We start from the raw sequence: 26752 nt of genomic DNA, 5'->3' as shown, positions 1-26752 counted from the left end.
AATTTAGTGGTTAAATGAAACTATTGTATAGTGTTGCCCTTTTGTGTAACCATCATTTGGATTAACACTTTTTTAATCTTTGTTTTAGTTTTGATGTTAAACTCTGCCTTTGCAGTCTAATTTTAAAAGATCTCATGCATCTTGATACTGAACTCAGAAAAGCAAAACATGTGGTAGGTACTGATAACTGATTTATAGCTCTTTGTTTTGAATATCTTAGGTGAATATCAGTTTAGGAAATAACATAAACAACTGGCTAGCTGGGATGTAGTGTAGCAGAGTTGCATTTCTACATTATTGTCTTTATTTTTTTCTCCTGTTCTGCATATATATGAGCTTCATAAAGGAGTAAAGTATAGTGAAATATATTGGTCTGTGAAATACCAATAGAGCAAATATAAAAAATTGGTTTTAAACTTTACTCCAGAGAATAACATACAGCGCTTGAGGTTCATAAAGAGAGGCAGTAAATTATTTAAAGATCAGTTTATCGTAAGGACAATGCTTGTGTGTTGCAACTCCAGAGACTTCAAGCTTTTTGAATAAAATTTAAAACTCAGTTCAACTGAATCAGTGCCACTGTGATAAGTACAATAGTTGTGATTTTGTAGGACTGAGGCATTAAGGTACTATTTAAACCACAGATAACTACCTACACAAGTCACATTATCCAAAGCTGAAAAGAAAAAAGGAGAAAAAAAAAGAAAGATGTACAATTGAAGCCATAGGATACTCAGGACAATTGTTTTTGGTGACTAGTTATGATCAATTATAGAATCATTACTCCTACTGAGTTTTAGCTCAGTTAATATAAGTCTGGACGTTAAGTCTGTAGCTTTCTCCTCCCTTTTTTTCTTGACTTCTATTTGAATATATTGGTCATTTCTGATATATTTTACTAAAGGCACTGAGAATATTTGAAAGTGTGGGATTTTCTGAACAAATTTCTACACAATCCAAAGGAGTAAGCATAAAAGTAAACCTGGAAAGCAGTTTCTCTTCTGATGCATTATTCCCATCTCAGTAGATGAGAAAGAGAACTTCCAATCAGATTCCAGAAGGAAGTTTAGCTTGACTAGTGAAGGTTGAACTTGATTTCAAAGTTAATCATCAATTTGTAAATGAAGGTAAGGTAGCAAGACAGTAATGTAATCACAGAAACACTGATAAAATGAGCATTTAATACACTTTGTGGCCCATTAGAAATCACCACCACAAATGACTCTGACCTTTAGCTGAATTATTTAAATAGCTTTATATTTTCGGTAGCGGGAAAAGGGGAAAAAATAAATCAGTCTAGAGAAGAGTTTTTTCTTTTTCCACTCTACTTTCTCTGATTTCAGTCAGTCTTTCTTAGCCTCAGGTCTAAGGAGACATATCCTTTCAGTCTTTTCCTGAATTCTTTTTTTTTTTTTCTTTTTACAATATGTAGTATCTTGGTGGTGTGTTCAAAACTTGCCAAGCTCCTATCCAAAACATTTACAAGTGAGATCCAAAACGTGGCTGTTTTATGGTTTTCTCTTCTGCTGAGCTCTAGTAATAACATATTTTCCAGATTTTGCTCAGCCGACACGTTGGCTTCAATAAATGTTTTTATATGTAAATATGTTTTTATTTATGTTTTTATCTGTTTAAAATGGGCAAGTTCTGCATCATCTGTTTTCAAATATATGAGTAGCAGGCAGGTGGCTGTTAAATTTTACATATTTTGGTTTTCACATTGGAAAATGCTGCAGGAGTTAGTAATGAAGTGAATTGTCTGTACACTGAAACTCTGATTAAGACAAGAGGGGAAAAGGTTAAGCAAAAATGTTCCCAGTGTTAAATAAAAATTCAAAACCAACTTTTTGAATACACTAGTATTACAGTCTTATAATTATATTTCTTGTAAATATATTTCTTGTAAAAGAAGCCAGATAGAACTTCAGATGTTTACTTTTGGGTTGTATATAAAAATGATGGATGTTTCATGTGGCTGACTACAGTTAAAATCATTGTAACAAATCTTTATTATCTTTAGAATAGTTAGTATCTTTCAGTTTAGTTTTTCATTAAATTTTAGAAAAATGGACTTTGCATTTTTAAGTGATCTGCATTTTCTTCAGTCAAGAACAATTTCAAATGTGTCAGTTTGGTTACAAGGATGTAGGAGATTATGTCCTTGTCTTTGTTAGAATGTAACACCATCTTCCAGTATCTTACTGAAGCCAAAACCAAAGAATTTTTCACAATGGAAATACTGGAGAGTTGCTGGTGATGTATCTGTTATTTCACTTATGATTCACTATAATCTCTCTGATCAATTTAAATCAACAAATTTTATCCCAGAGATGTCCTTTCCAATGTTGAACAGGCACTTAACTTGGATTTTGTTTACTTCCTTTTAAATAGATGTTTATTCAGGTTCTCAAAATATACCTCACAGACTTTTCTCGTGAGAAGAAGATTACTGATGATTTGTTCAAGAAGATCCTTTTAATTCAGCGAAATGTAAGTGGGTTTGTTTGATAATATTTAAGACCACAGAAAATAAGAGTTAATCTTATTACCACAGCAGGCTATCTCACCCACTCCTTCTAAACAGCAATGTCATTTGTAATCTATTTCTGAAGAAATGCAGAGGAACTCCCTTGTTAGTTGGTTTTCTCCATTACCTTACATGCATTTCCTCTTTGTTGTTGTGTGAAGTGTTCAGGACAGTGATGTGTGTAATCTGTTAAGGATAAAAGTATTTTGTAGTTTAATCCATTTAGGCAAACAGAACATTGAAAACCTTATTCACTCAGATTTAATAATTTCTAATTATCAGGACTTTGTTTGTTCCTATGTATCATTACTGATAACAAAATAGCAGTAAATAAAGTACCAGAATGAAGCTCAAAGCTTCCATCAAGGGACAATATATCCTTTTTTCTTTCATATACTTGTATCAAAGTCCATATGCCACTTGTGAACTAGGAGACATACACTTCCAGTCAATTTGCATTTCAGGGAGTCATGGTACTATTTCTAAGGTTATTAGAAGGAAAAAAAGTGTTACAAAACCACATAAAATAGGAGAGCTACTGGTTCCACTTTCCATTTTACAGTTTAGAGTCATAGAAAAATCTGAATTGAGAAGCACATCTGGAGATTGTCTGGTCCAACCTTCTGTAGGAAGCTTGGCCTTAAGTAAGGTTATCCAATGCCCTGCCAATCCAAGTCTTGAATGTTTGTGCTGAGAGCAGCCTAATTACAGTGTTGATTTTTTTTTCTTACATACAGATGTAATTTTACATTTAGGCATGAGTCTGTCAGCTCATCAGCTCTAGTTGTTGACTGACTTTGTACAGTCTCACAATCTGTGAATAACTATAAGGAATCTCTGTAGTTGTACCTCATAATTTATATCAGAATGCATTTTGCTTTAAAGTACTGTGCTGCCTTAAATCCAGTGCGATTAGTGTGCAAAAACTTGCATTCAGTGGAAATGAACAGTAGTCTTGATTGTACTAGTGGAAATACATGTATGTGTAATAAGTGTAGTTCAGAGCTGCCATACATCTGGAGATTTTCCTACTTGCTACAGAAGGCACATTACCCAAAGACAGAACTTCCTGAATGCTCTTGTTCATCAAATTCCCTCCCAAATTTAGAAATTATGTCTGTTTTTCTGTTTAACAAATCACTTGCTTATTTTCTCCAGGATTTTGAAGAATTACAGAAACAACTTGACTCTAGACTCCAGAATACTGAGATGTCAGGAGCCCATAATTCAGAGTACCAAACTCTAGAAGACTTAGAAAGGAAGGAAAGGGAATATTCTGAGCACGTAATAGATAATGTAACTTTCTATTTTTTTCTAAAATTTTATTTTAATGTTATTCTTTTGGTGGGGACTGCTTTAGTGCAATGGTTTTGTTGACTAGTCCACAGTTAGTATTTTATATGTGTACGAGGACTGAAAACAGCAAAGTATCTCCTATGCCCTCTGGGTCCCAATATATTTTTTCATACAAAAATGGTTTTTATACAAAAAACATTTTCATGTTTTTGTAAAACTACTGTTTTATCACACTGGGTTTATAGCTGAGAAATGTCTATTGCTTGTCTGATGGTACGATTGATTTCAAGAGTATGTGTAGCTTGACTTTTACGAATCTTATGCTAGCACCTCGTTTTCATCAATCCCCAAAACTAAGAGTGTAATAAGAGATAATAAAATTTTTTTAGTTGAAAGAAGTACTAAGAAAATAATTACAGGGCAGTGTTTTAGTACATTTTATGCATTTACTTTAGCAAAACATTTTTCTTAGCACATTAGAATACATTTACATGTTTTTTGTGCACAAATATCATTCGATAGCAGGCATTTGATCTTCAAAGTAAAGTTTTTTTTTCTCTAAAGTAGATTCGCTATGTAGGAATAGGTTTCAGCCTACAAAACTGAAGGTTAAGAATATTCTATGTATTATTTTCCAGTAAACTGAGTAATCTGTAAGATATTCTCTCCTGTTTTTGGGGTTTGAGCAAATTGACTGCTGATGAAAATGAGAGGCTGACTACTCAGAGTGAGGGCTCTGTGAGCTGCCTGCTCTGATTGTCTCTGGCACTTCAGCCCTGGACGAAACAGCCCATCATCTCAGCCTTGGGCCTTTTTCAGACGGGATTTAACATTTTTTAATGTCTGGTGTTTAAGTGCTTCACTGTGAATTTTCTCAGCTTTCTTTTGATTCTCTCAGCCTTTCACTTTATAGTGGAAGTCCTGGTAATGTTGGTACATCTGTATCAAGTTTCTTTTGCAATTTAACTTCACTCTGTGAAAAATTGATTGTTCGGAGTTCTCCAGAGTTAATCACATAAAAAAATCACTGGCAACCTTGCTGAGCAACATGGCATTTATTCACCAGCAGCAATCATCCCTCAGTGGCTCTGTCACTCTTGTGCCTGCAGATGCTTTTCATCCATACTGAAAGTTATTTCTTTCTGCACAGATTTGTATAGATCGGGACCTTGAACTAATCCAGTCTTCTCTTGAAAATATAAAGGGGTTTTTTTGCCATACTCACAAATGCCATAGGCAAATTTTTTTCCAAAACTCATGGATACTTAATAAAAATTTTGGCTATGGATGTATTTTCTTATCTTTATATATACTAGTAATTGCGTTGAACACCACAGAGTATTCACAATTGTCCACAGTCATAAGTGTTTGTGGGACCAGAGCCTAAAACTAGAGACTACCCATACAATAATCTATCAAAATGAGTAGATACACTTTGCTGATACTGCATAAAGTACTTAATTCCAGTGCAGTCAATAAAGTACTTATGTAGCATCTGGCTATGAAAGGCTTTGATGGTGAAAAACAGTAACAATTTTCAGTTTTCCTTTTTTGTAAAAAATGTTCTTTGACTGGAATGCCTGCTCCTACAGCTAAATAAACTTCCCAGAAAAAAAAACTGCAGTTTATCTTTTATGTTTTTCTCTTTAATACTAAAAACAACAGGTTTTTGTAGATGCAATATGTGGAGAACTAACAACAAATTCTTAGCAAGTTAAAAGGTTATTTTAAAATGTCAGGATTGACCTACTGGCTTTATTTCACCACCAAGTGTATTATCATATAGTAAACAAGCTCTTTGCTTTGCAAATTGTTCACTGTAAGTAATACTGAAAGCTGTCTGTTGTCTCAGTGACTTGTATCTCCATAGACTCTTATGTCTCTTGCTGTAATGAAATACCTGATGATTAATGAGGAAACATGGGTTGTTTTTTGATTCATATTCCACAGATGGAAGCTTTCTGGAAGCAGACTGACAAAGCCCAGCAGGCTTTTTTGGACCAATCAAAATGCTCAAGTGCCAAAACAACAAAGATAATGATGGATCTGACCGAGAAGATGATTGCAGTAGAAAGTTTGTTAAGTGAATCTCAAGATTTGCGGGCAATGGTAAAGTAGAAAAAGAAATAAAAGTTGAGAGAGATTTAGTCAATCTGAACAGAAAGAATGATGTAAGTGTACAGAGCCTGTCATTCCTGCTTCAGGATATAGAGTGCTTACTACAGTTGTCTGTGAGCTTTATTGCAAAAAGCTCAATTTCTATTGCAGATTATGAAGACTCACTCTCATTTCAAAATGAAGGCCTGTACTGTTGTGCCATATAGTACCTTGAAAAGAGGTCCAGGACTTCCATGTTGCCCTTCTGTCCATGTTTTCTCCTTGAGTATTTAAATTTGTTGTGCAAACTTGTTGTCTTTTGCTGACTAAATGTCTTCTTGACAGCTACAAATAATGAAAAACACCAACAGTTTTAGATTAGCTCTTGCAAGTGAACATGCAATAGACCCACTGCTATCTTGTACTGATCAAGATATTCAGAAATATTTATGTACATGAAGATTGTTATTCACGTGGTCTTGAGAAGCCTCTGCCCTTTACTGCGTGATTTGGGAATGAATAATTCAGTGAAAGGAAAGCACAACCAAAGACAGATTCTTGGTTTCTAAACAGGACTTTATGTTTGTTTTAGGACATTCAGGAAAGGTTATTCAACTGGGAGCTTATGGTGAAAATGATCGATTCCCTTAAGTCCTATATACCAGAAGAGTGCAAGGGTAGATTAATTATTGTATCAAATATTCTGGACCATTTAACTGTAAAGAATAATCTTTCAGTCCGACAAAAGGAAGAACTTCTAACAGATCTGCACAAGGCCTTCTGGGAACAGCTGGCACATTTCAGTAATGGTGAGTACTTAGACTGGAGCTCATGACTTAATAAATATGGGTATGAGTTCTCATTATTGTATTAAAATTTTTTTAAAATTATGGCTTTATCCCTATACCCCTGTTTTAAAAAGGTATTGATGAATTGACTGAGAACAGTTTTATTCTGAGGGGTGTATGCTTGGAATGGAAACTTTGGCTTTAAGCCTTTTATGTCTTGTTCTAGGTACTAGTATGAATTTATCTACAGTTCACATAATCTGTACCTTATTTCATTAATTTGAATATTGAAGAAGAGTCACATTTGTAACAAGTATTTGTGATATTTCTGCATTTACTGTTTATGCACATGATATTGGTGGTGATGGTGGGTAACACAAGACACTGCCCTATGATCTCCTGCTAACATGTGAAGCCAAAAGATACACAAAGCACATTTGCTATCACTCTTGTAAAAAGATAATTTTAAGGCTTATGTTCTTCACAGAAATCTCTCTTTTATTATGTTAGAGTAAAATACTTTAAAAATGAAGTCTTTTCCTCTTCCTTTTACACCCCTTCACATTGCCTATCTGAAAATATAATTTTAAAGTCTAAGATGACTGATCCACTGATTTAAGGTTCTCCCTGTATCACTTTGCATGTTACCTAATGCCCAACATGTTGAGAAACATACCCCCAGCTTTTCTGATAGGTGCTGTATCAGGGCTAATTGCCTCCCATCGTCACTCATGGAAAATGATAGTAAATGTTCAGCAAAATGGAAAATAGTGAGAAGTAATTTACTCTCACACAATTTCTAGAACCGTTTCTTCTACTTGTGGCATATTTAAAGAAAATTGTTGTGGCTAAATGGCATTAGGGTTATAGTTCAGTGAACTGAATTGTCAGAATGAGAACAGTCTTGTTGAAGTATGTTCTTGGTGCAGTGCTCACTTTGGACTTCATGTCAACAAATTATGCCATATCTCACAGTCAGCAATTGACAGCATCACAGAGTGATTGAGGTTAGAAGGAACATCTGGAGGTCATGTGGTTCACCCCATCTACTCAAGCAGGGTGAGCTACAGTTGGTTGCCTAGGACTGCATCCAGACAGCTTCCATTTCCAAGGATGGAGAGTCCACAACCTACCTGTTCCAGTGCTCAGTCACCCTCATCATTAAAGAGTGTTTCTTGATGTTCAGAGGGAACCTCCTGTGTTTCAGTTTCTGGCAACGGCCTCTGGTCCTTTCTTTGATAATAACAGAAAAGAGCCTGGCTCTGTCTTCTTCGCATCCTCTCTCCGAATATTTATATACATGCTAAGATCCCCCCCTGAGCCTTCTCTTATCCAGGCTGGATAGCCCTAGCTCTCTCAACTTTCTCTCACAGGAGAAATGCTCCAGCCCCTTCATCATGTTAGTATCCCTTTGTTGAACTCTCTCCAGTATCTCTGTGTCTCTCTTTTACTGGGAAGGCCAGAACTGGACAGAGCACTCCAGATGTGGCCTAGCCAGAGCTGAGTGGAGAGGAAGGATCACTTCCCTTCACCTGCTGGTAATGTTTTGCATAATACAGCCCACGATACCATGACCCTTCTTTGCAGGAAGGTCACATTGCTGGCTTATGTTCAGCCTGGTGTCCACCAGAACCCCCCGGTCCTTTCTTACCAAGCTGCTTTCCAGATGGGTGGTCCTCAGCATGTGCTGGTGCCTGAGGTCGTTCCTCCCCAGGTGCAGGATTTGCACTTCACATTGAACTCTGTGAGATTTGCATCAGCCCATTTCTCCAGTTTGTCAAGGGCCCTGTGGATGGAAGCACAACCATGTGTGGTGTATCAGCCACTACTCCTGTCTTTTCTGACCTCTGCAGGCTTGCTGAAGGTGCACTCCTTCATCCAGGTCACAAATGAAGATATTGAGCATGATTGGACCCAGTACTGGCACCACTGGCTTTCGGGTGGACTTCTCAGTCCATCTCATTGTCTGCTTGCCCATCCTCTTCTGCATGAGGATCTGATGAAAGACTGCATCAAAAACCTTGCTGAAGTCAAGGTGGCCAATATCCACTGCTCTCCCTTCATGTACTGAGCCAGTCATTTCGTCATACAAAGTGATTGGAATTCCCATGCTACAAACCTGCTCCACTATGAAAACATCAATTACCCATGTGAACAGTTTGCTGATACTCACAAATTCACGTATATCGTGATATATTTTATTTCATGGATGTTTGCTTCTAAAACTCGTTATGCCTACTTCATAGTCTTGGCATAGGTTCAGCCACTAACATTCTATAAGCATAAAGAGAAATCCGTGGGTGCTTTCTGCTCCTTTTTATCAATTTTCTCTTGTTCCAAAGCAAAAATACTTCTGTCAGGGCCTTGGTTTTATGCAAAGTAGGTGCTTATAGTTACATATAGCTACATATTGTAGTTAGTACATCCTCTGCAGAAGGGCATTATCAACCTCTTTGTTTTAGATAGAAATGAAATGTACTTGAAAAAAAATGATCTGAAGTGCAGCATTTTTCCCAATAGAGTCTTCTGTTGACTTTTCTTATGAGCTCATAAATATTGTACCTATAATTCTCAAGCAGAGCACAAAGACAGCAAGACTGTACTCCTATGAAACGAACCAGGAAGTAGTAAAGAATCAAGTAGTGTTTAAAAATAAAACATTGCTACTCTTATTCAGGTGATATTTTTATCACAGGCTTTCCTGTACTTTCAGTGCACTTTCAAGTGTTTTGTCAGTGCATCCTCAGTCTGTGGATAAGCACAATAACTTAGCATGGAGAATAAGTAACATGCTTGGTGCTGCAGTACTGTGCTCCTTTATTTCCTCACAAAATAATTTCTCAGAGTAGCTTGATGTGGTGGTAGAACAGCAGACACAGGTAACTATTCTTTTACATTCCCCTTTAGCTGCATGTATCAGGAATGAAGTACTGCTCTGGGGCAGGGCAAGTGGGGAAAATGAATAAAATTCTTCTTGGATGGACAGGCAATGAGACATGAAGTACTGGTAGAACATCAAAAGCACAAATTCCACTCAGCAGCCCAGGGTCCAGATAGTCTCATGAATATATAAATCACTTAGAGCTACAGGAGGGATGAAAGGTGAAGGAATTTAGTCCCAAATATTTCACAGTACTTCAGTATTTCAGTATTTCATACAGGGACCTTGACAACTTTTGCTGCAGGTTCTTGAATAAGTCACTTTGGAAGCCTAGTATGGCTGCATGCCAGTGCAGGCTAGTTTAAACTAGCACTGCTTTAGACCTTTTCTCCCCGCCATATGTTACTGCCCCTGTCCTTGCAGCAGCATTTGCATATCTGCAAATAAGTAATGAGTCACTTCTGGACCTTCCTGAAGCAGTGGAGGGAGGTTTGGGATGCTGCAGGAGGGAATGTGTTTCTTTGAACTAACACACTGCCTTAGCATAAGCGGCAGCACCAGTGAAAGGGAGGGTGCAGGATGGTAGCAATCCAAAAACCTGATAGATTTAAGTGCCATGTAATGACTTAAAAGTTCACATCTGAAAAGACCATCAGGATAAGAAGCAAATTTCAAACCCTGCATGGTAATTACTTGTCTATTTCACTCACTAACAGATTTCCATGAGCTTATGTTGTGTGACAGCAGCAGATGCTGCTTTCTCCCTGTGGAGTTGTGGTACATAATTGTTCATGGTTTATGTTCCAGAATGTATGCAGCAAAGTAAAGACCTGATCTTGAAACGACTGGAGTGCCGTGCAAAGAAGAAGGAAGAGTTTAAACACAGACAGGAAGCTGAACAAGAGAGTCTCCTTAGTAAAACTTTTCTTAATGAAGATGTTCATAATTTTCTCAAGGTAAGCAAGTAAAAGCTTGTTTTCACTGTTCTTTAAGGCCAAATATGCTGCCAACTTCTCCCAGTTCCATAAAACTGGGAATTTTGAGTCTTCATGAAAGTCGTGTGCGGTAGCACAGGTGGACAGGGTCAGAACCCCGGTTGCCTAGGCTTGCTTGCCTAGAGACTTTTCCTCCAGTGTTGGTCTTGTTGCACTGGAAGAGAATGCCAAGGGGGTTAATGCAAGATTGCATGTTTTGTAGAAGACATCTTTTACTTAGGTACTATATGTTTGCTTCAGTACAGAAAACCTCTGCAGGAAAGTATCTAGCCTGCATTACAGAAGAAAATAGTTTGCGTTGATCTAATTGCTTTTCTATGAGTGAGGTTACCAAGCCTCAAAAGACTATCAAATTTCACAGAAGCAGAGGAAAAACTCATTATGATCTCTGCAAGATGCCTTAGAGAAGTTTTGCAATTGATAATCTAATATGGTGTACAATGGCTAGTGTAATCTTTTCTTGGTTTTATTTTCTATAGAGATCTATTGTTATTGTTCAGAATGAATGTACAAAATCAGAGTTCTTAGCTATAAATGCTGAGAGTGCAAAACTTCTATAACTACTGAGAACTGCATACCCAAGCTATTAAGAATTAAAGAAAAAAAATCAATCCTCAATTTTCATGGAAAGAAATAATTTAAGGTGAAAGTGGTTACATCCAGAAGCACTAAAATATTGGTGAAATTTAATAACTTAGATAAAATTACTGTATGAGAAGACCCAGATTCCAGCTGTAGCAAACTCAAAATTTATTGATCTTAGCACTGCAATTTTGTACTGCAGGGCTACGTTCTTTAATTATATTGTATGAATCGGATAATGCAGTTACTGGTTTTGTGTGCACACCTGCCTGGCAACACCTCACTTCAAAACAAAATGTTTCAGGCACTTTAAAACAGTAGAGCACTTTTTATATCTTTGGCTTTTTATAACTTGAGAGAAATAATTCTAGCACACGTTTTTTGTAGCCACTGAGCACTTGTGAGTGTATTTTCCTTGTACACGTCACAGGTCTCAGACACATTCATTCAACAAAGCTTAGAAATTTTGTATTAAGACCTCTTCCCTACAATGACATGCTGTGTTCTGTACACCTTAGAAAGCTAACGAGTACAATTAGTTAAACTGTAGACTAACAATCTGCTTATGACAAGCTGAGCAAGTTGGGGCAATTTGCACTTCATGGTGCAGGACAGAACACAGTTGAATCTTAGTATTATGAAATGTCTGTGTGCAAATTATAAAAGTCAAAAATGTAATCCTTTCTGCTGTCATGGTGGGAGAGTCTTTTGTCCTAGAACAGATGGGATCTTGAGTGCAGAGTCCTCTGAAGAATAAGAAAAATTTGTATATACATGCAGATCCCATGGTTTGACTTAAATAGTCCATTAATTATTTTGTGAGAACTATCCCCTCAGCATTGAAGAGCTATTTTAAACATGTTTCATGATTTCACAGCCAACTCAGCAGTGAAGGAGTTGATCCCAAAGCCTGACCATAAACTCAGAGTTTTAACCATCAAAAATACTTTTCTTCTCTGCCTTTCCCCCCCACCTCATCAAGGGGCTCACGCCACCATGGTAGCAGCCTTGGCAGTAACTGACCTTTCTGCTGAATTTTAAGTGGTTGGCAATTATGAAGATGGATTTTGCAATGAACTTTCTTCACATCCGTTTCTTCTGAACACAAGTTGGATGGTATTGATTTAATTGCTGCAGCTGTGATTTTTTTATAATACAGTAAAGGTTAGAGTCCCTGTCTGCTTCATCTATGTTTCCACTGGAAAAGGAGCATTTTAATTTTGTCTTTTACTGGCAGAGAATACAGATATGATGAGGTGAAGCACACAAACTATAAAGTGCCAGTTACAGTAACCCAGTCTGGCTCAGCCTACCCAGAGCTGAGCCAGACTACCCACGTTATTGCCGTTAACTTGTCAAATTCTGTCGTAAACTGCAATTCCATGAGAAGTGTGAATTTTCAAGTCTACCTCTACATGAATGATCTGTGCATGAAGAGTTTGTGAGCACTTTGGTGCTCTTTAGAAGAACCCTACTGATACACCTAATGAAGAAAGCCATATTTACCATGGGAGTGTAAGAGAACACTTGGCAGTTTAAATCAAAATATGAAATATTTATGTACATGACTACTCATTAGTCTACAAATTGAGGTAGTCTGTGTCTGTGAAATTCAGTCTTCCATGGGCCTGCCAACACAGCCACAGTCACACTCCTCACTTGAAGAAAAAAATTACTCCCCTCAAGGACCAAGTCAGGACCAAGTCATAGATCATCCTTTCAGTAACCACCCTGGGGCATGGTGACCAACCCCAGTGCAAAAGTCCTGTACAGTGATACAGCTGTAACTCAGGTGTCTGATGGTGACATCTGATGGCTGTTCTGTACCTCGTAGTACCAGCTATGATGTGATTCTCGTACGCCGTAAAGCAGGTTTCCAATCAGATAATTTTACATGTTTTGCAGTAATAGGTCCATATTATTTAACCCCAAATTGCTGAGGCTGAGGAGTTTTATACTCAAGACTAGATATGCTCAAATTAAGGTGGTAAGGCAAGTTTCATTTCCCTCTGAGTCACTGTTCCAGATAAACAATTAGTGTTGCAGGATATAGGAAGGGTGTCAAGGAAGGAAAGGGAAGGATCACAAGAAGCTATCCAAACCTTTTCAGAGATTTAAATATACCTATTATGTTTCTTTTAGGCTTACCATGAGCTGATAGAAAAACATCAGCGAGCACAGTGGGAACTGGAGGAGAAGGATGACTACGAGAGCACAGAGGCTGTTGCCAGTCTCTACAAGGTGCCACTTCTGGTGATAAATGTCATTTGTTAAATTAATTTTGAACACCCTCTAACCCCCCTAGACAGTGTCAGGCCTTGGGGATGATTGGGGAATTGCAGGAAAGATCAAACCTAGACTCCTCCAGGAGTCTAGGTTGGCAAACCAGAAGATAGACAATCTTCCACAGTAGCATGTTTCTTAACCTCATATTAGTCAGAAAATGCCTGCATGGTCTGCCAAAACGTGCTGCCTGGGTGGCTGACAAGGCTACAATAATGTTGGGGGCATACAACATCTGGTATTACTACCAGGAGGGAGACTTCATTTGTGTAGCGTAATTATCTCTCCTACATCATGGTAAGATGATACTATTCTTAGTAAACTTCACTACATCTCCAAAAATAGCCTTTTCATCTCTTTTCCTCTCAGAGAATTTTTTTTACTCTAGTTAATTCTCTGAAATAGGTCCAGATCTTTAGTGTAAGTAATAGTGTTACACTTCTTTTTGCTACGGATGTGGAGAATATGATGCTTTATGCTTTTGCGTCATCTTTAATTATTTTCTGTCTGTAATGAAAAAATAAGATAGCATGATCTATCTGATGAAGCCCAAAACTGCAGTCAGCAGTGACCTTTAATTAGGCTGGAGCTAATCACTTTCAGCTCAACAGGATCCTTGTCACGATTAATTATGACCAGATCAGGATGTTGTGGAAATTTGTGGTCCTTATCACCTAATGATAATATACCCATGCAATGTTAATTAGCACTTGTCCACATGCACTTTTTCAAACTCAATTGATTAAAAAAAAAAGGCACTGTATTTAGAACAAATAGTTTGGCCACTGTTTTATGTAATAGTGCAAAAAACAGAATATTTGAAAAAAACTACTGCTTTAGAGAAAAGTATTCTTGGAATGATATGCCAGTGAATCAGAGTAGATTAATTGTACAAAGTTATTTAATATAAGAAAAGTCAACACATGTGCTGATATTACTGCACACAGTTCATTGTCCAGTTACTAACTTCTCCACTCCCTTCCTCTATTCACATGAAATCTGGAGACCAAATTTTTTTTTACTCTGTGCAGTTCCACCTCATTTGTGAAATTATATTGGTTTCCTTTATTGTGTATTCTGTTTTAGTGGCAGAAAGATCAGATTGAAAATCCTATTCCTTTCATCACTGTTAGCTGTTTACTTTCCCACTTTTCCTGTTAAAGAAAAATTGGTTGGGGTAAATTATGTTTTTCTAGAATTGCCAAGTTGCCAGGAGAACTGCACAAACTTGAACTCTGCCAATTCACCCAGGTCTGAACCATTACATTCCATATTAAAACTACTCTCTTATGACTAGACCCAAACAAATATTGCCAGACATGAAAAACTGCAAGTACTGTGATCCAGCTGGCATCTGTTGAATGAGGGTCCACAAATCTTAATTTCCACCTTTCTTCCTGTAATAAAATATTTTTACTGTGACATTGAACATAATGAACAACTGCAATTTCTCCCCTTAGCACTAAATACACAATACTACAGACTATTTTAAGAGAGGAGGCTGCACTCCCTGAAGCTTAAGTGATAGTCATTTGGCTTGCTCACATTTGGAAGGCTTGGACTCTGCTGTTTCTGTTCTACCACAAGCAAGGAAAAGGTTAAATTAAAGATTTGGTTAAACATTCTGTTGTTCACTTAATCTCTGTATTTCCTGAATGCAAGTGTGTGTTACTAAATAAGTTAAAAAGCAAGAAAACAAATTCACCAGTAGTAGTAGTGGTCTATTCTATTGCTTTTTTATTATTCCAGTAGAAATGGAAGCTTAGCAATATTACTGAAAACACTGAATGAAACTCTCTGAAGTCACCCTGGCATACTCCACAGATACTTGGATGAATATTCCTCAGCTTGTGGTCCATAAGACATCCAAAGATAGACTTAAGAAATTTTAAAAAGATGCATTCATACATTTGTAAACACAGTAAGAGTGGAAAGAACTAGAAGTAATTAAAGATTTAAGAGTTCAGTCCATTTTTTATTTTGTTGCAAATGAAAATTAGCCTTGGAAAACTGCACAACATACTTATTCTTTCACACACAGAGGTCAAATAGCTGTTACATTTAAGAGAAATAAAACTGAGATGTCTTAGTAGGAGCTAATTACCTAAATTCAAGAGGAAGCAAAGTGTTAGCTCAATCCCAATTTCTCCATAATCAAGATTTAGCAATAGCATCTTATATGCCCCCTCTTCCAAGTAGCTCATACTCTCTATTGGCCAAGGATTAAAGAAATAATATATTTCTTCTGGGCTGAACAATCTAGTATTGTCCAGTACTCACAGGATTTTTGGTTCCTGACAAGTTCCTGCTTCTGTACCCATTGCCATCTTGACGCTGGTTGGAAACCCCCAGAACTGGAGTAGATCACAACACACTTTTCAGATTAATGGCAGCAGAACCCAAACCGAAAGGGGAATTCAGCGTGGTGGTGTTTTTTTCCATGGCCAAGAATTTTGTGCATCAGTATTGCAATTTATAAGATAAACACCAATATCCAAGTAAAAAACAGCCATGTTGAATCAGACAGATGACCATTTTGAGTAATATCCAGTAAGTTCATATACTGTAACAGCACAGTGTTAGAGAGATGTGTAATATCCAGTGAGCTGAAGTTAGGTCTTACAGAACGAGGTCCCATTCTCAGGCACGCCTTCTGCTAAGAGCAGCTTTCAAAGCAACTGTCTTGGAGCATACAGGTGCCTCCATTCTATATCAGCATTCAAGGCCATCCACCCACATTTAAGTACTGTATCAAAGCTTGCACTGTAGACAGAGCAGAATAAATCCTCTAGGAAGACAACCAGTACAAAATTCTCAAGGGTTGCACTCCTTACAAACTCACTCAGCCGAGCACAGAAGCCCAAGTGCCCTGCCATCACCCTTAGTTCAGGGTCCTTGGCTGCTATATTTGAAGGCCATTGCACTGGGGTTTTCTTAAAGGAAAAAGGACCTGGCAAGGTCCTCTATGTAATAAAGGCTTCTATGTGATAAAGAGTTCGTCTGTCAGTTGTGCACTAGAACAACTTGACATTTCCACAGCTACCTTGGTTTGTCCTGGTATAAGCAAGCAGGGCAACTAGCCTAACACACTTAGTTTCATGAGTAAATTGAAAGATGATCTCAATGCAAGAGGTGATGTTAAAATATACGGAAAAGGTCACGATGTGACTGAATAGGAAACCAATGAATATCCTGAGGACAGAAGATGTCACTTACCTTTAAGGGGCACTCCTTTGTGAAGGAAGATCCTAACCTTATTCTCACGATGTTCTTATAAGCCCTTCTCAAATTTCTATGCCTTTTTAATTTTTATATTTTTTTCCCTTTTGAACAGATTGTGAGTTCATCAAGATAGATTTATATAACCCTCTAGCACTGTGAAAGACTGTAGTGCTACAGTGCATCAAAGAATTATCCAAATTGGTGAATAAATATGTAAAAATTCAATGATCTGGAAGATGACTGTGTTTGCACAGAATAATTGAGTAGGTTTGTTTTGTGTACACATGAATAAATCAATTAAAATGATTTAACCAAGGTCAATGGAATCTGCTGATGCCTGAAGTGAATGAATGAGTTATATTTGGAGGATAGTGTAGGACTTTTCAGCCACATTAGTGGATTGGAATAACGTGCAGTAGGTGAATAGTCTGTGTCTCGATACAGGCTCCATAACCAATTTTTGAAGTGCATGTCGAGGAATGATTTTGATTATCACAGTATGTCAGAACTGAAGGAAGAATTGTGCAGAGCTAATCGAATGGCTCAGCCTAATATTTTCATGAACGCAGTCTGCAGAGTTATCCCACATGCAAGGGATGTTGTGCTGCAGTGACAGTTTTATACCGGCTTGGGTAACTTTTCGATTGCAAAGTTTTTACCAGAACTTTCTCTTACATGAAACAGAACACAGCACCCACCCCTGCCCCATTGTATCCTGTTCTGTTTCTCACGATCTCTCGAAAAGAATAATGGCTATCTCCTTGCAAGTCTGTCTCAAGTTTAGCACACCAGATATTCACCAACCTTTAATCTTTTCCCTCTTCATTTTTTTTTTTTGGGTGAACTATCCACATATTTCAGTAAGGAAAGGAGAAATAAAAAGAGGGTGGTGGTTAACAGCTCATTATTAAGAAAACAGACATGCAGATTGCACAAAGGAAATCAATTAACGGCTAGGAATTACATAGTGCATGGTAAGATAGTTCTTTTTCCTCAGTCTTAGCTTCAAACCCATAAAACCACAATTTATTGTCATTTGTAATTCCCCTTTGCTGATAGCAGTTCACCAGAATGTTGTTTCATTTGACTTGACACAGGAATGAAAGGCACAGGAATTTAGATTAAAAGCTATTAAATTATCAGTGGGGAAGGCAATAAATATTCTATGAATGGGTACACGTGAATGTGAGGTTGAAGAAAGTATATGATTTTTTCCTTTGTTAATAAAAGGGTAAAAAAATATTTTTGACAAAAAGTACAGGTTTTCAGAGACTCACTCTTTCATTACTTTCCTTATTTAATTTCATTAACATGAGATGGTTAGGGATGTTTTTCATACAGTGGACTGCATTTTTGGGTACCAAGAGCTAGCATCTTTTCAAGGTGAATCACCTAGAGTTTGTTACAGGTGGAAATCCTTGTCAAGACACCTCTGCCTCACTTTTGAAGTTTTTAAGCCCCATGACTAACCCAAAAAGGCTGAAAGACAACATCATCTGATAGATTAAATCTGTGAACACTTACCATGCGAGCTCATTCTAGTCCTGGGTTTGGGCACTACTGAATTTTGTCTGGTCATTTCAATCAAAGCTGATATACACGGTGTCTGATAGCGAGAGCCTTCATTCTGAAGTTTTCTTCTTGCCTTACTACATAAGAAAATTTATTTTACCTCTGTATGGATGCACAATTTGTTAATAGTTAGATCTAGTAAAGGACATAACCTTGTCTACAAAGGCATATTTGTAAAAAGGGAGAACAGAAAGAGAAGATTGAAATTGCCTCCTGAGTAAATCAAGGACCAGTAAGGGGGCAAAATTACAATGACTGAAATTTCAATAAATCTCCATTTTAAATGCATGCAAATCAAGCAGTGGGGCTTTTTTATTACCTTGTGCTAAGGACAGCTTCGGTGTCATTGTGTTTTATTAATGTTAGGGGGCTTAAAAGCAGAGTAGTGTTTTCATTCTCCAGTTGGCATTCCAGAATTCTTCATGTGGAATAAAGAAGTACACGCAATCAGCTTTTCCCCATTTAGCATGAGTGTATCTTCTGAATGTATGTGATGGATCTTCTAGTGGCCAGTGGTATGTGTGTCCAATGTCCAAAAATTTTTGGTGTATTTAGGGATGCATGATCTGAGTATCGAATCTCTGTCCTTAGGAAGATACGATATGGGTTGAGAGATGAGTCTCTTACCTCCTAAACAAGTGTGCTAGCCTCTGAGCTTCTGGAGGCACATGCAAGAGTGTTCTACAGCTTTGATCAGATATTTTAAGTCCTTTGATGAAATGATTTTGTGTGACAAGTTAACACATAACTCTGCAGTTGCCTCTTTGAGATAATACATACTACTTATTGGCTGGCATGTAAAATAAACTACAGCCTTTCTAAATGCATTTTCCTGCTTCACAATTTCACTATTCGCTTTATTCTCATCTACATGTAGGAACCTTTTTATCATTTAGGTTTGAACGGGGGGCATTAATATTGTTTTTTGTGTTTGAGTGAAATCTGATAAGCTGTGTATTTCCCCTGGTTTTTGACAAAATTATATATTTATTGCCTTGTTTGTAATTCAGATGCACTCAGCATTTTAATCTGAGCCCATTTTATTTCTGCGCATACCCTGTGGTATTTCTTTGTGCTTGATGAATTTCTCTGGGGATTTTTTTAAAAGCTTTGAAGTTGACTGCCAGGTACTACAAACAGGTTCATTCATTCACTGCAATCAGCTATTCTATTAATGGAATCAATTTGAATAAATTTCATTAAGTCAAAGCTCTAAAAACAAGAGATGGCATATCAGGAAGCTTAAGAAATATTTTGTAGGGGTTCTTGTCCAAAAATAAGATCCTGGAAGCAGTATAGGATTTTGTAATGGTTTTCCTTTTTTTCCTGTGCAAAATAACTTTTATAATATGTAGTGTGCCATCCCTGCTCACGGACAGACTATTGCTTTTTGAGATCAAGTACATTCCTTAGAGTACAAATAGTTTTGAACTATTTTGTTAGCTTGAGTTGCTTGGGTAGAATTCAATCACATCTGTAATCCTTCCTAAATGTAGACTTGTACTTCCCCTACCAAATTTTGAAAGGCCGTTCCACTGTGCTTTTTCGAGTGCTGCGTTAAACAGCGTGGCCATTGTATCCTCCCTGTGGTATGGCCTGTGGGTACAGCATTCTGTCCTGTTAGGGTCTGGCATGCAAGGACTGCCTGGGGTCTGATGTCCATAGAATTTGGCCCATCATGTTAATGAGGTGATATAGGTAAGTAATTTTGTGGGAACAGGACCTAGTCACGTTTTTCCTGAGTAACTGTGTACCCACTGTGGTAGTGCCAAAGGCAAGTATAATTTACAGTATAATTTGAAGCTGCAGAGAATACACACAGAACTCTGTTCACTGGATCTTTGAACAAAATAGCACAACAACAAGTAACAAAATACCATCTTTATGTTCTGTGCAAAATATTTCCTAGTAAATAATAATACAGAGCTGTGAGCATGCCAGGGAAATGCTATCAGTTCTACAGCTAAATGTGTTCCAAAGGGATTTAGCTGTCATTGTTTAAGAATAGACTTCCTTAACACCCTGCCTGAGATCTTTTGAGATTGCAATAGAAATGCCACAGACTCCTCTAGACTGCTTATGAACTATTTCAGACTCAATATAAATCCTTATATCACTGAACACCCAGTAAAGGCAGGAGAATTAACTTGTCCTGAAAGGCTGGTAAAGCTCAGAGAAGAGATGGTTTACTGAGATAGAGCAATTTTTCTTTAAATGTTGTATGGGATACAAAGATTAGAAACATAGGATCTTTGAATTTATGTTAAATCTGAGAACTTGGAAACTTGAATTCTAAAATAAATAGCAGTGGAGGAGAAAATTCAGGCAAACCATTTTGCATTGCTTTTGCCAAGCTAAACTAGGCCCACAACTACATAGATGATTAGGATGCTATAAATCCTACCTTTAGTTGTAACGGGGACTATAAAAATTGAGGAGTAGGGGAAATCAGTCCTTCAGCATAGGATGCACCTGTTTAGCAAATGCTATGCCAGTGATACTGTCATGTCCAGATTGTGAGCAATCACTAGAAGTGGGAGAAGAGTTATCAGAAATGAGGTATCCAATTGTTGAGTCTTTGACTGTTAATTCTCATACTTACACCCAATGCCCAGTTTCAGAAAGCCATGGCCCATTTTGCAAGAATTCAGAGCACTTTAAGGTTAAAGAAAGTCAGTGGAAGCTGGATTATGAAATTCCTGCCTGCTTTAAACAGGTGAGAGAGTGGAAAGGATCAAGACAACTCATCTCAAAGGTGTGGTGAACACGTTTTATAGTATCGTGCCTCAATTTTATCCATAAGAAGAGGTTACAGCAGGGAGCTGTTAAGCTATTTATTGTTTGTGAAACAGCTAATTAATATGATGATTAGCATCCTAGAGGGATCATAGGAGAAAAATAATAATTTAGTATTCAGTGCACAGCTTGTATATTTTATAATAAATGAGAAATACTAAGTATTTTTATGAAATCAATCTGTTCAAAGGGCACTCTTAAACCTAAACATGGAGCAGATAAACAGTATCTGCTGTACTGTAGTATCTGTACTGTAGAAACAGTACACAAGCCCCAAATTTATCATCATAGGGGCACAGAATTATATTTCACATGCAACCTAAGTTCTGATCTTTCTTTATTTCTGCATTCTTGACTTCACAATTTCACATCCTGTTTGGGTTTTTTTGTAGGTTTTTTTTTATTTCTTTTTAATATTATTTTCTGTTTTATGATTCAACATCTAGCAGTTGGAGTGGGCTCTTACATAATAGTACATTATAGCAGTTTATACCCCCCCCAAAAAAACAAGTCCACTAGACTTTTCATGTCTATGAGCTGCAGACAAACGTATTTGACATCTAGATAAATATCTCTGTTTCTACTGAGAGGTTCTAGATTTTGGTCACCTAATAAATTGTAATTAAACCTGTATTTAAAGGAAGGGAACAGCTAGAAGATGACTTATAACAGAGATGCCTAAAGGAGTTTTCAAAATATTATCTGTGTTTTAAAGAAAAGAAAGAAATCTAAGTGTTTTCAGGAGAGTTAACGCTGATTATAATGAAAACAAGCCCAGTTAGGCAATAAAGATTTTTGGACTGGTAAGATCATGTGGATCTCACACAAAAATAGCTCTTCATACTGCTGAAGTACTGCAGTGTGCACGTGACCTTTCCAATGTGTTTTTATTTTCTCTTTTCAGCTGGGGAAAGCTACCTGCCCCTACTCCTTCTCCCCAGGAATTAAATTCTAGCAAGTTTGCCAACACAGCTCCTATCACCACTGTGTATTTGACAGTGAAATTAGAACAGAGATTTTAGCTTGGATCTGACTAAATCTCCCAAACACTTCTTGTAAGTGAAACAGCCTCAGCCACTGAAAATTGCTCATATGGGACTAGTTTTATTAAAACCACCAGAAGATGTTTGTTTTCCTAGGCTTGAAACTGTTCTGCATCAGGATGAATTTGAATAATTCTATTCTTCAGGCACTGAAGAATGTCATATTTTGAAGTCCTAACTATTGCCAGGGCATATGTCAGTCTTGCCTAACTGAAAGCCATACTGTCCCTTTTTGCTCTTCCTTCTTTCTTCATTTCCTGTCAGCACCTGTGAAAATGTGTCTGTGAGGTACTGTGCTACACTGGGTTGTTTCCACAGCAGCTTTCAAAATAATCATTTTTATAACACATCATTGTAGCCAGTAAAACAAGATATTCTTTATACTGCAGTTGCATGTGAGCAACAGTCAGGATTCAGGGTTTCATGTGCTCATGCCGCGGTTGCATTTTAAATGCCTTGTGTGCCTTGAACCAAAACATTTTAAGTTGTTTCATCTACAAAGCCTGTTTTTTTGACTCAAGGCTTAGTGGCATTGGATTTTAGCTCCGGGGGTCAGTCACTGGCTCAGTGTATTCACATGGTTCCCTCACTGGCATCATGGAGACATACTGAAACAGCTCCAAAGGTCTCAGGGTTCACTTTGTCACCTCTGTCTCTCTGTCCGTCTTTGTCTCTCCCTTAGGAGCTGTACTCTAAAGCTTCCCATGCTTTAGAAGAGTTGGTGACAGAGCTGTTTCTTCAGACCCTGCCAGTGGTGACCGGCCTCTCTGTAAGAGAATGTGAGCTTCTGAAAGAGGAGTGGCAGGAGAATTTGGTCCCCCAGCTGGAGAAATGGGAGACCCACCGCCAGAAACGCTGGAAGCTTTTCCAGGAACAGCTATCGCAAGAAAAAGAAGTAAGATCCATGTTATGTTTTGGGACCTCAGAGTCTAAAACATGGGATATGGAAAAAAATTATCAAGATGCTTATCAAAATGCAGTTTGACCTGCAACATGGGCTGAATATGTATGCTGTGCATGTAGACTTGCACAGAGGAGTCAGAGAGTAATTACTGAACATCTGTCCACAGTGTTTGACGGCTTTGTCAGCACATAAACATTTTTTGGCAAGGCTGCTGTCTGATGCCCTCAACTCTTGAGCATCTACAGAAATAGCTCAAAACAACCTTCATCAGGTCTGTTTAGAGAAGATACATATGAATATAGTTTACAGGGAAGGAGGCCTTGCAATGATAAATGTTTCTTACTAATGTCTATGTATTAGTAGTATGATAAATGGAAACATCTGATACACACTTTATATAAAACTTATTCTTTATTCTAAGAAGGTGAAGAAACAGACATCCAGCTTTCTTGTTCTGTTTCTGCCCAGCATAGGGGGCATTGACACCAGAGGAGAAAAGCAGCAAGAGTAAATGCAGAGGGAGGTATCTTCAGCTTTAGTCTGGAATTCAGTTATACTTTCAGTTTATTCATTCGATGTTATGTCTCTGTCAACACTGCTTCTAACACAACTTGGTCAAAGACCTTCTCTATTCAAAGGTCTGTCTCTTCCTAAATGTTAAGTGTGTGCTGCAATGTTTACAGTAATTGGAGCTTCTTAACTAAAAGGTTGGCAGGTTTCTTTAATACTGGCAAAATTGTATTTTCCCTTACCTTCATTCTCCAAAGTGCCTGGACAATCCAGTACATGATTAATGAGGTACTCAGAGAGCCCCTAATTATTACAGAATGCTATAAGGTGTTTAACTTCTTCACCTACTTGTATTTAGGGTTCTGCCATAAAACACTGTGATTCGGGAAACTGTGGGCTTCCTACTAAATCTGGTAGAGTTGTTTGCTGACCAGTGGTTTTAGAACACCCTTGGAAATACAAAAGTAAAATTATTCATTGGAAATTCTTCGACATCTCCTTTTTTTCTTCTGTATTTTCCTTAATCTGGAGTTATGCAACATGCACCTCCCTGATCTTTTTATATTTACCTTATTGTAACTCACCTGTTTTGAAAAACAATTTTGTTTTCTTGTTTCAGTGTCACAGGGCTATCTAGCAAACTAAACTAAAAGATGCTTGGGACGAACCACTGATGCCAGTGAGTCTGCTCACATGCTTAATTAAGAGTGGGAATTTGTGTTTTCTAGGACTGCTGGCTGGCATTTATTGTTTGAATTTGGCACACCTGTACCTTCAGTGAATAATGAAACAACGTCTGACTTGAACTTTTTTTTTTTGTTTTACCCCTTTTTATCAAGGATTAGATTGAATACCTGACTTCTCAAGTTTAAACTTCTAGGTTGCTGTTGATTTTCACATTCATCAGGGGTTCACAAATTGCCTGTCCTTGTACATGCATGACCTGAGCAGCCTGGACTAGTAGGTGAACTATAAGCACATCTCATAATGCACAGAACCCAAAGCACTGTAGTGGTATTTGCTGTCATTAAAAAACACAAGAGAAGTAGGAGGTTCTGGTGGGCAACTTGTGAATAGTTTCATAAGTCAGGGTACGTGTTAGGGCACCTCTGCTGTGGTCCTTCCACTGAACCTCAGCCGTTGTTCAGGGCCAGAGAGGATGCGTTCAACAAATAAGACACTCACCACAGAGGGGAGGATCTCAAGTCTGACATTTTGTGCCAAAAATGCTGTTTGTACATTCCTCTGTTGCTATCATTGGGCACATTGTTGAGTGGAGAAACCACGTACTGGGAATTTTTCACAAAGGATTAACGGGATTAGTTCACCTCCAGCACTCAGCTGCTAGATAATAGCTCTTTGGGCAGCAGTGTAGGATGGATTCATTGTATGTGAATTCAGATGTTCTGGTCATGCCCAAGCATAGATTATTTAAATTAGAAAGTTGACTTTCCATCACTTTCAATGTACCATAGTATTCATAATATAAAGCAGATGACTTCCTAGCTGGAAGAAAAAAGAAGAAGAAAGGGTTTGCTGACATCATTAACAGTAATTACTATAGAGCTATAGAGGAATTAACTTAGCAATGACAGAGCTCTCATACTCTGACTCACAAGCGCTGCAATTGGGCTTTATTCAATATAAAAATTTCCTGAGCAGCAGACAGAGCTGTCCTAAGGACAAGCGATCCTGTGGGATAAATTCCAAGAAGAGATAAGAGTGTCCTAGTGGGAAACTGTGTGATTCCTCAAGACAATATTCTGTGCTGGAGCTTAAGTTGCTTTTTTAACTTAATGTTTGTGGCTATTTGGAAAGGATTTGAACTAAACTGGAAAAAAATCTGCTGTATCTTCAAAGAGAGCATGCAGGGAGATAACTATTCCACCAAACCTAGGCTGGCAAATTTTCCTGTATAAATGAGTCTGAAAAACATCACACAACCCATTCTGTTATGCTCAAATGCAAAGTGCATTTCTTGGCCCTTTCCTAGTATAAACAATGCAGCATGAACATTTAAGCAATAAGCTGACACTTGTGTCCTACGAAAAAGAACACTTGGTTTCCACATTAAGGAGAAGAGAGACATTGTGACAGGTGATCATGTAATTTAAGAGATCCCATAGATGCTACAGTGCTCACCATGACAGAAGATCCATAAATCAAGAGTCACATTGACAGGCCTTTTAGTTTATTAGTCATTTTCCATCTGAAGATATGTCTTTCATTCGCCTTGTGATAAATGCACTATGCTAAGAGTTACACAGCCACCTGCTTTACGGGCTTGGGAAGTCAATACCAGAAGACTTTTCACCAGGGTATTTATACATGCTTTTCAAGGTGGCTCAAAAAGAGATTTTGCCTTTTACCTGAACCACCTTTTTTTGTTTGTTTGTTTTTAGATTAGCTTTCCTAACATTTATACATATGATGTCCTTGCAGGGAGCAGAATCTCTTTTACAATTGAAAAGAGAAAATCAGTTTCATATATAACTTTGCCTTATGTGCTCGAGGATGTGAGCGAGGCTATTGGGAACAAATGACTAATGAAAATAAATTTTGAGCATTTTCCCACATAGTCCTTAATTCATGGTTTCTGTAGGCAAGCTCTCCTGCCTGTGCAGTGGTTTCGGGGTGCAGCTGCTGCGCCAGGCTGAGGGACTGGCTTGGCAGTCAGTGTGCATCGCACCCCACCTAGAGGCTGGTAGGGAGAAATCCCTTCCCTTCTATTTCATGAATAATCGATGCTAAAGATGTCAAAGCAGAAATGAGAGGCATATTCCTTGCCTTTATTTCCAGAGAGTAATATTTAACGTTAGCAGTGCTTCAGAAATTCTTGTAATGGACTTGTGACCAGGAAGCAAAAGGCTTGGAAGCTTACAGAATAAAAACAGAATGTGATTTCTGTCCATTCCCACATCACTGACACTCAGAAAACTGAACCAGCATCTGCTTACCAGTTTTAACATGGTGTGCATTTTATCACTTTGTTTTTGGTTTATGCTCATTTTTTCATAGCAATTGGAACAACACGTCAAGGAGCCAGACATTCCTTGGAGTTTTACTGCCCTATTTACCATACTTTTGTCACTGCTTTTACTGGTTAAATGCAGAATCAGAGGGCCTGAGCTCTGTTCCAGTCACTAAGTCTGTACAGCAGCCTGAGTTTCTCCCCTCTATATGAGACCCGTCTCTGAGCAAAGTAAGTTCATTCCAAAGAAGAGGAAAGCTTGGGGAGGTGCCTGGTGACTTGACC

At 37.8% G+C, this 26752-nt stretch overlaps 1 protein-coding gene across 1 annotated transcript in view; it reads left to right on the top strand.

Annotated features, from left to right (window-relative positions):
- The window catches only part of EVC (EvC ciliary complex subunit 1), a 50448-nt gene that overhangs the window by 7428 nt on the left and 16268 nt on the right, over positions 1-26752 (top strand). Inside the window, exons 5-12 of the mRNA XM_032685431.1 lie at positions 89-173; positions 2392-2490; positions 3686-3823; positions 5774-5932; positions 6513-6729; positions 10397-10545; positions 13309-13407; positions 22765-22977. Coding sequence (XP_032541322.1) covers positions 89-173; positions 2392-2490; positions 3686-3823; positions 5774-5932; positions 6513-6729; positions 10397-10545; positions 13309-13407; positions 22765-22977 — 1159 coding nt within the window. The remainder of the gene's footprint in view (positions 1-88; positions 174-2391; positions 2491-3685; positions 3824-5773; positions 5933-6512; positions 6730-10396; positions 10546-13308; positions 13408-22764; positions 22978-26752) is intronic.

The sequence above is a fragment of the Chiroxiphia lanceolata genome, chromosome 4, assembly GCF_009829145.1.
Source record: "Chiroxiphia lanceolata isolate bChiLan1 chromosome 4, bChiLan1.pri, whole genome shotgun sequence".
In the NCBI taxonomy this organism is placed as follows: domain Eukaryota; kingdom Metazoa; phylum Chordata; class Aves; order Passeriformes; family Pipridae; genus Chiroxiphia; species Chiroxiphia lanceolata.
This window is presented reverse-complemented; position numbering and strand designations above follow the sequence as displayed.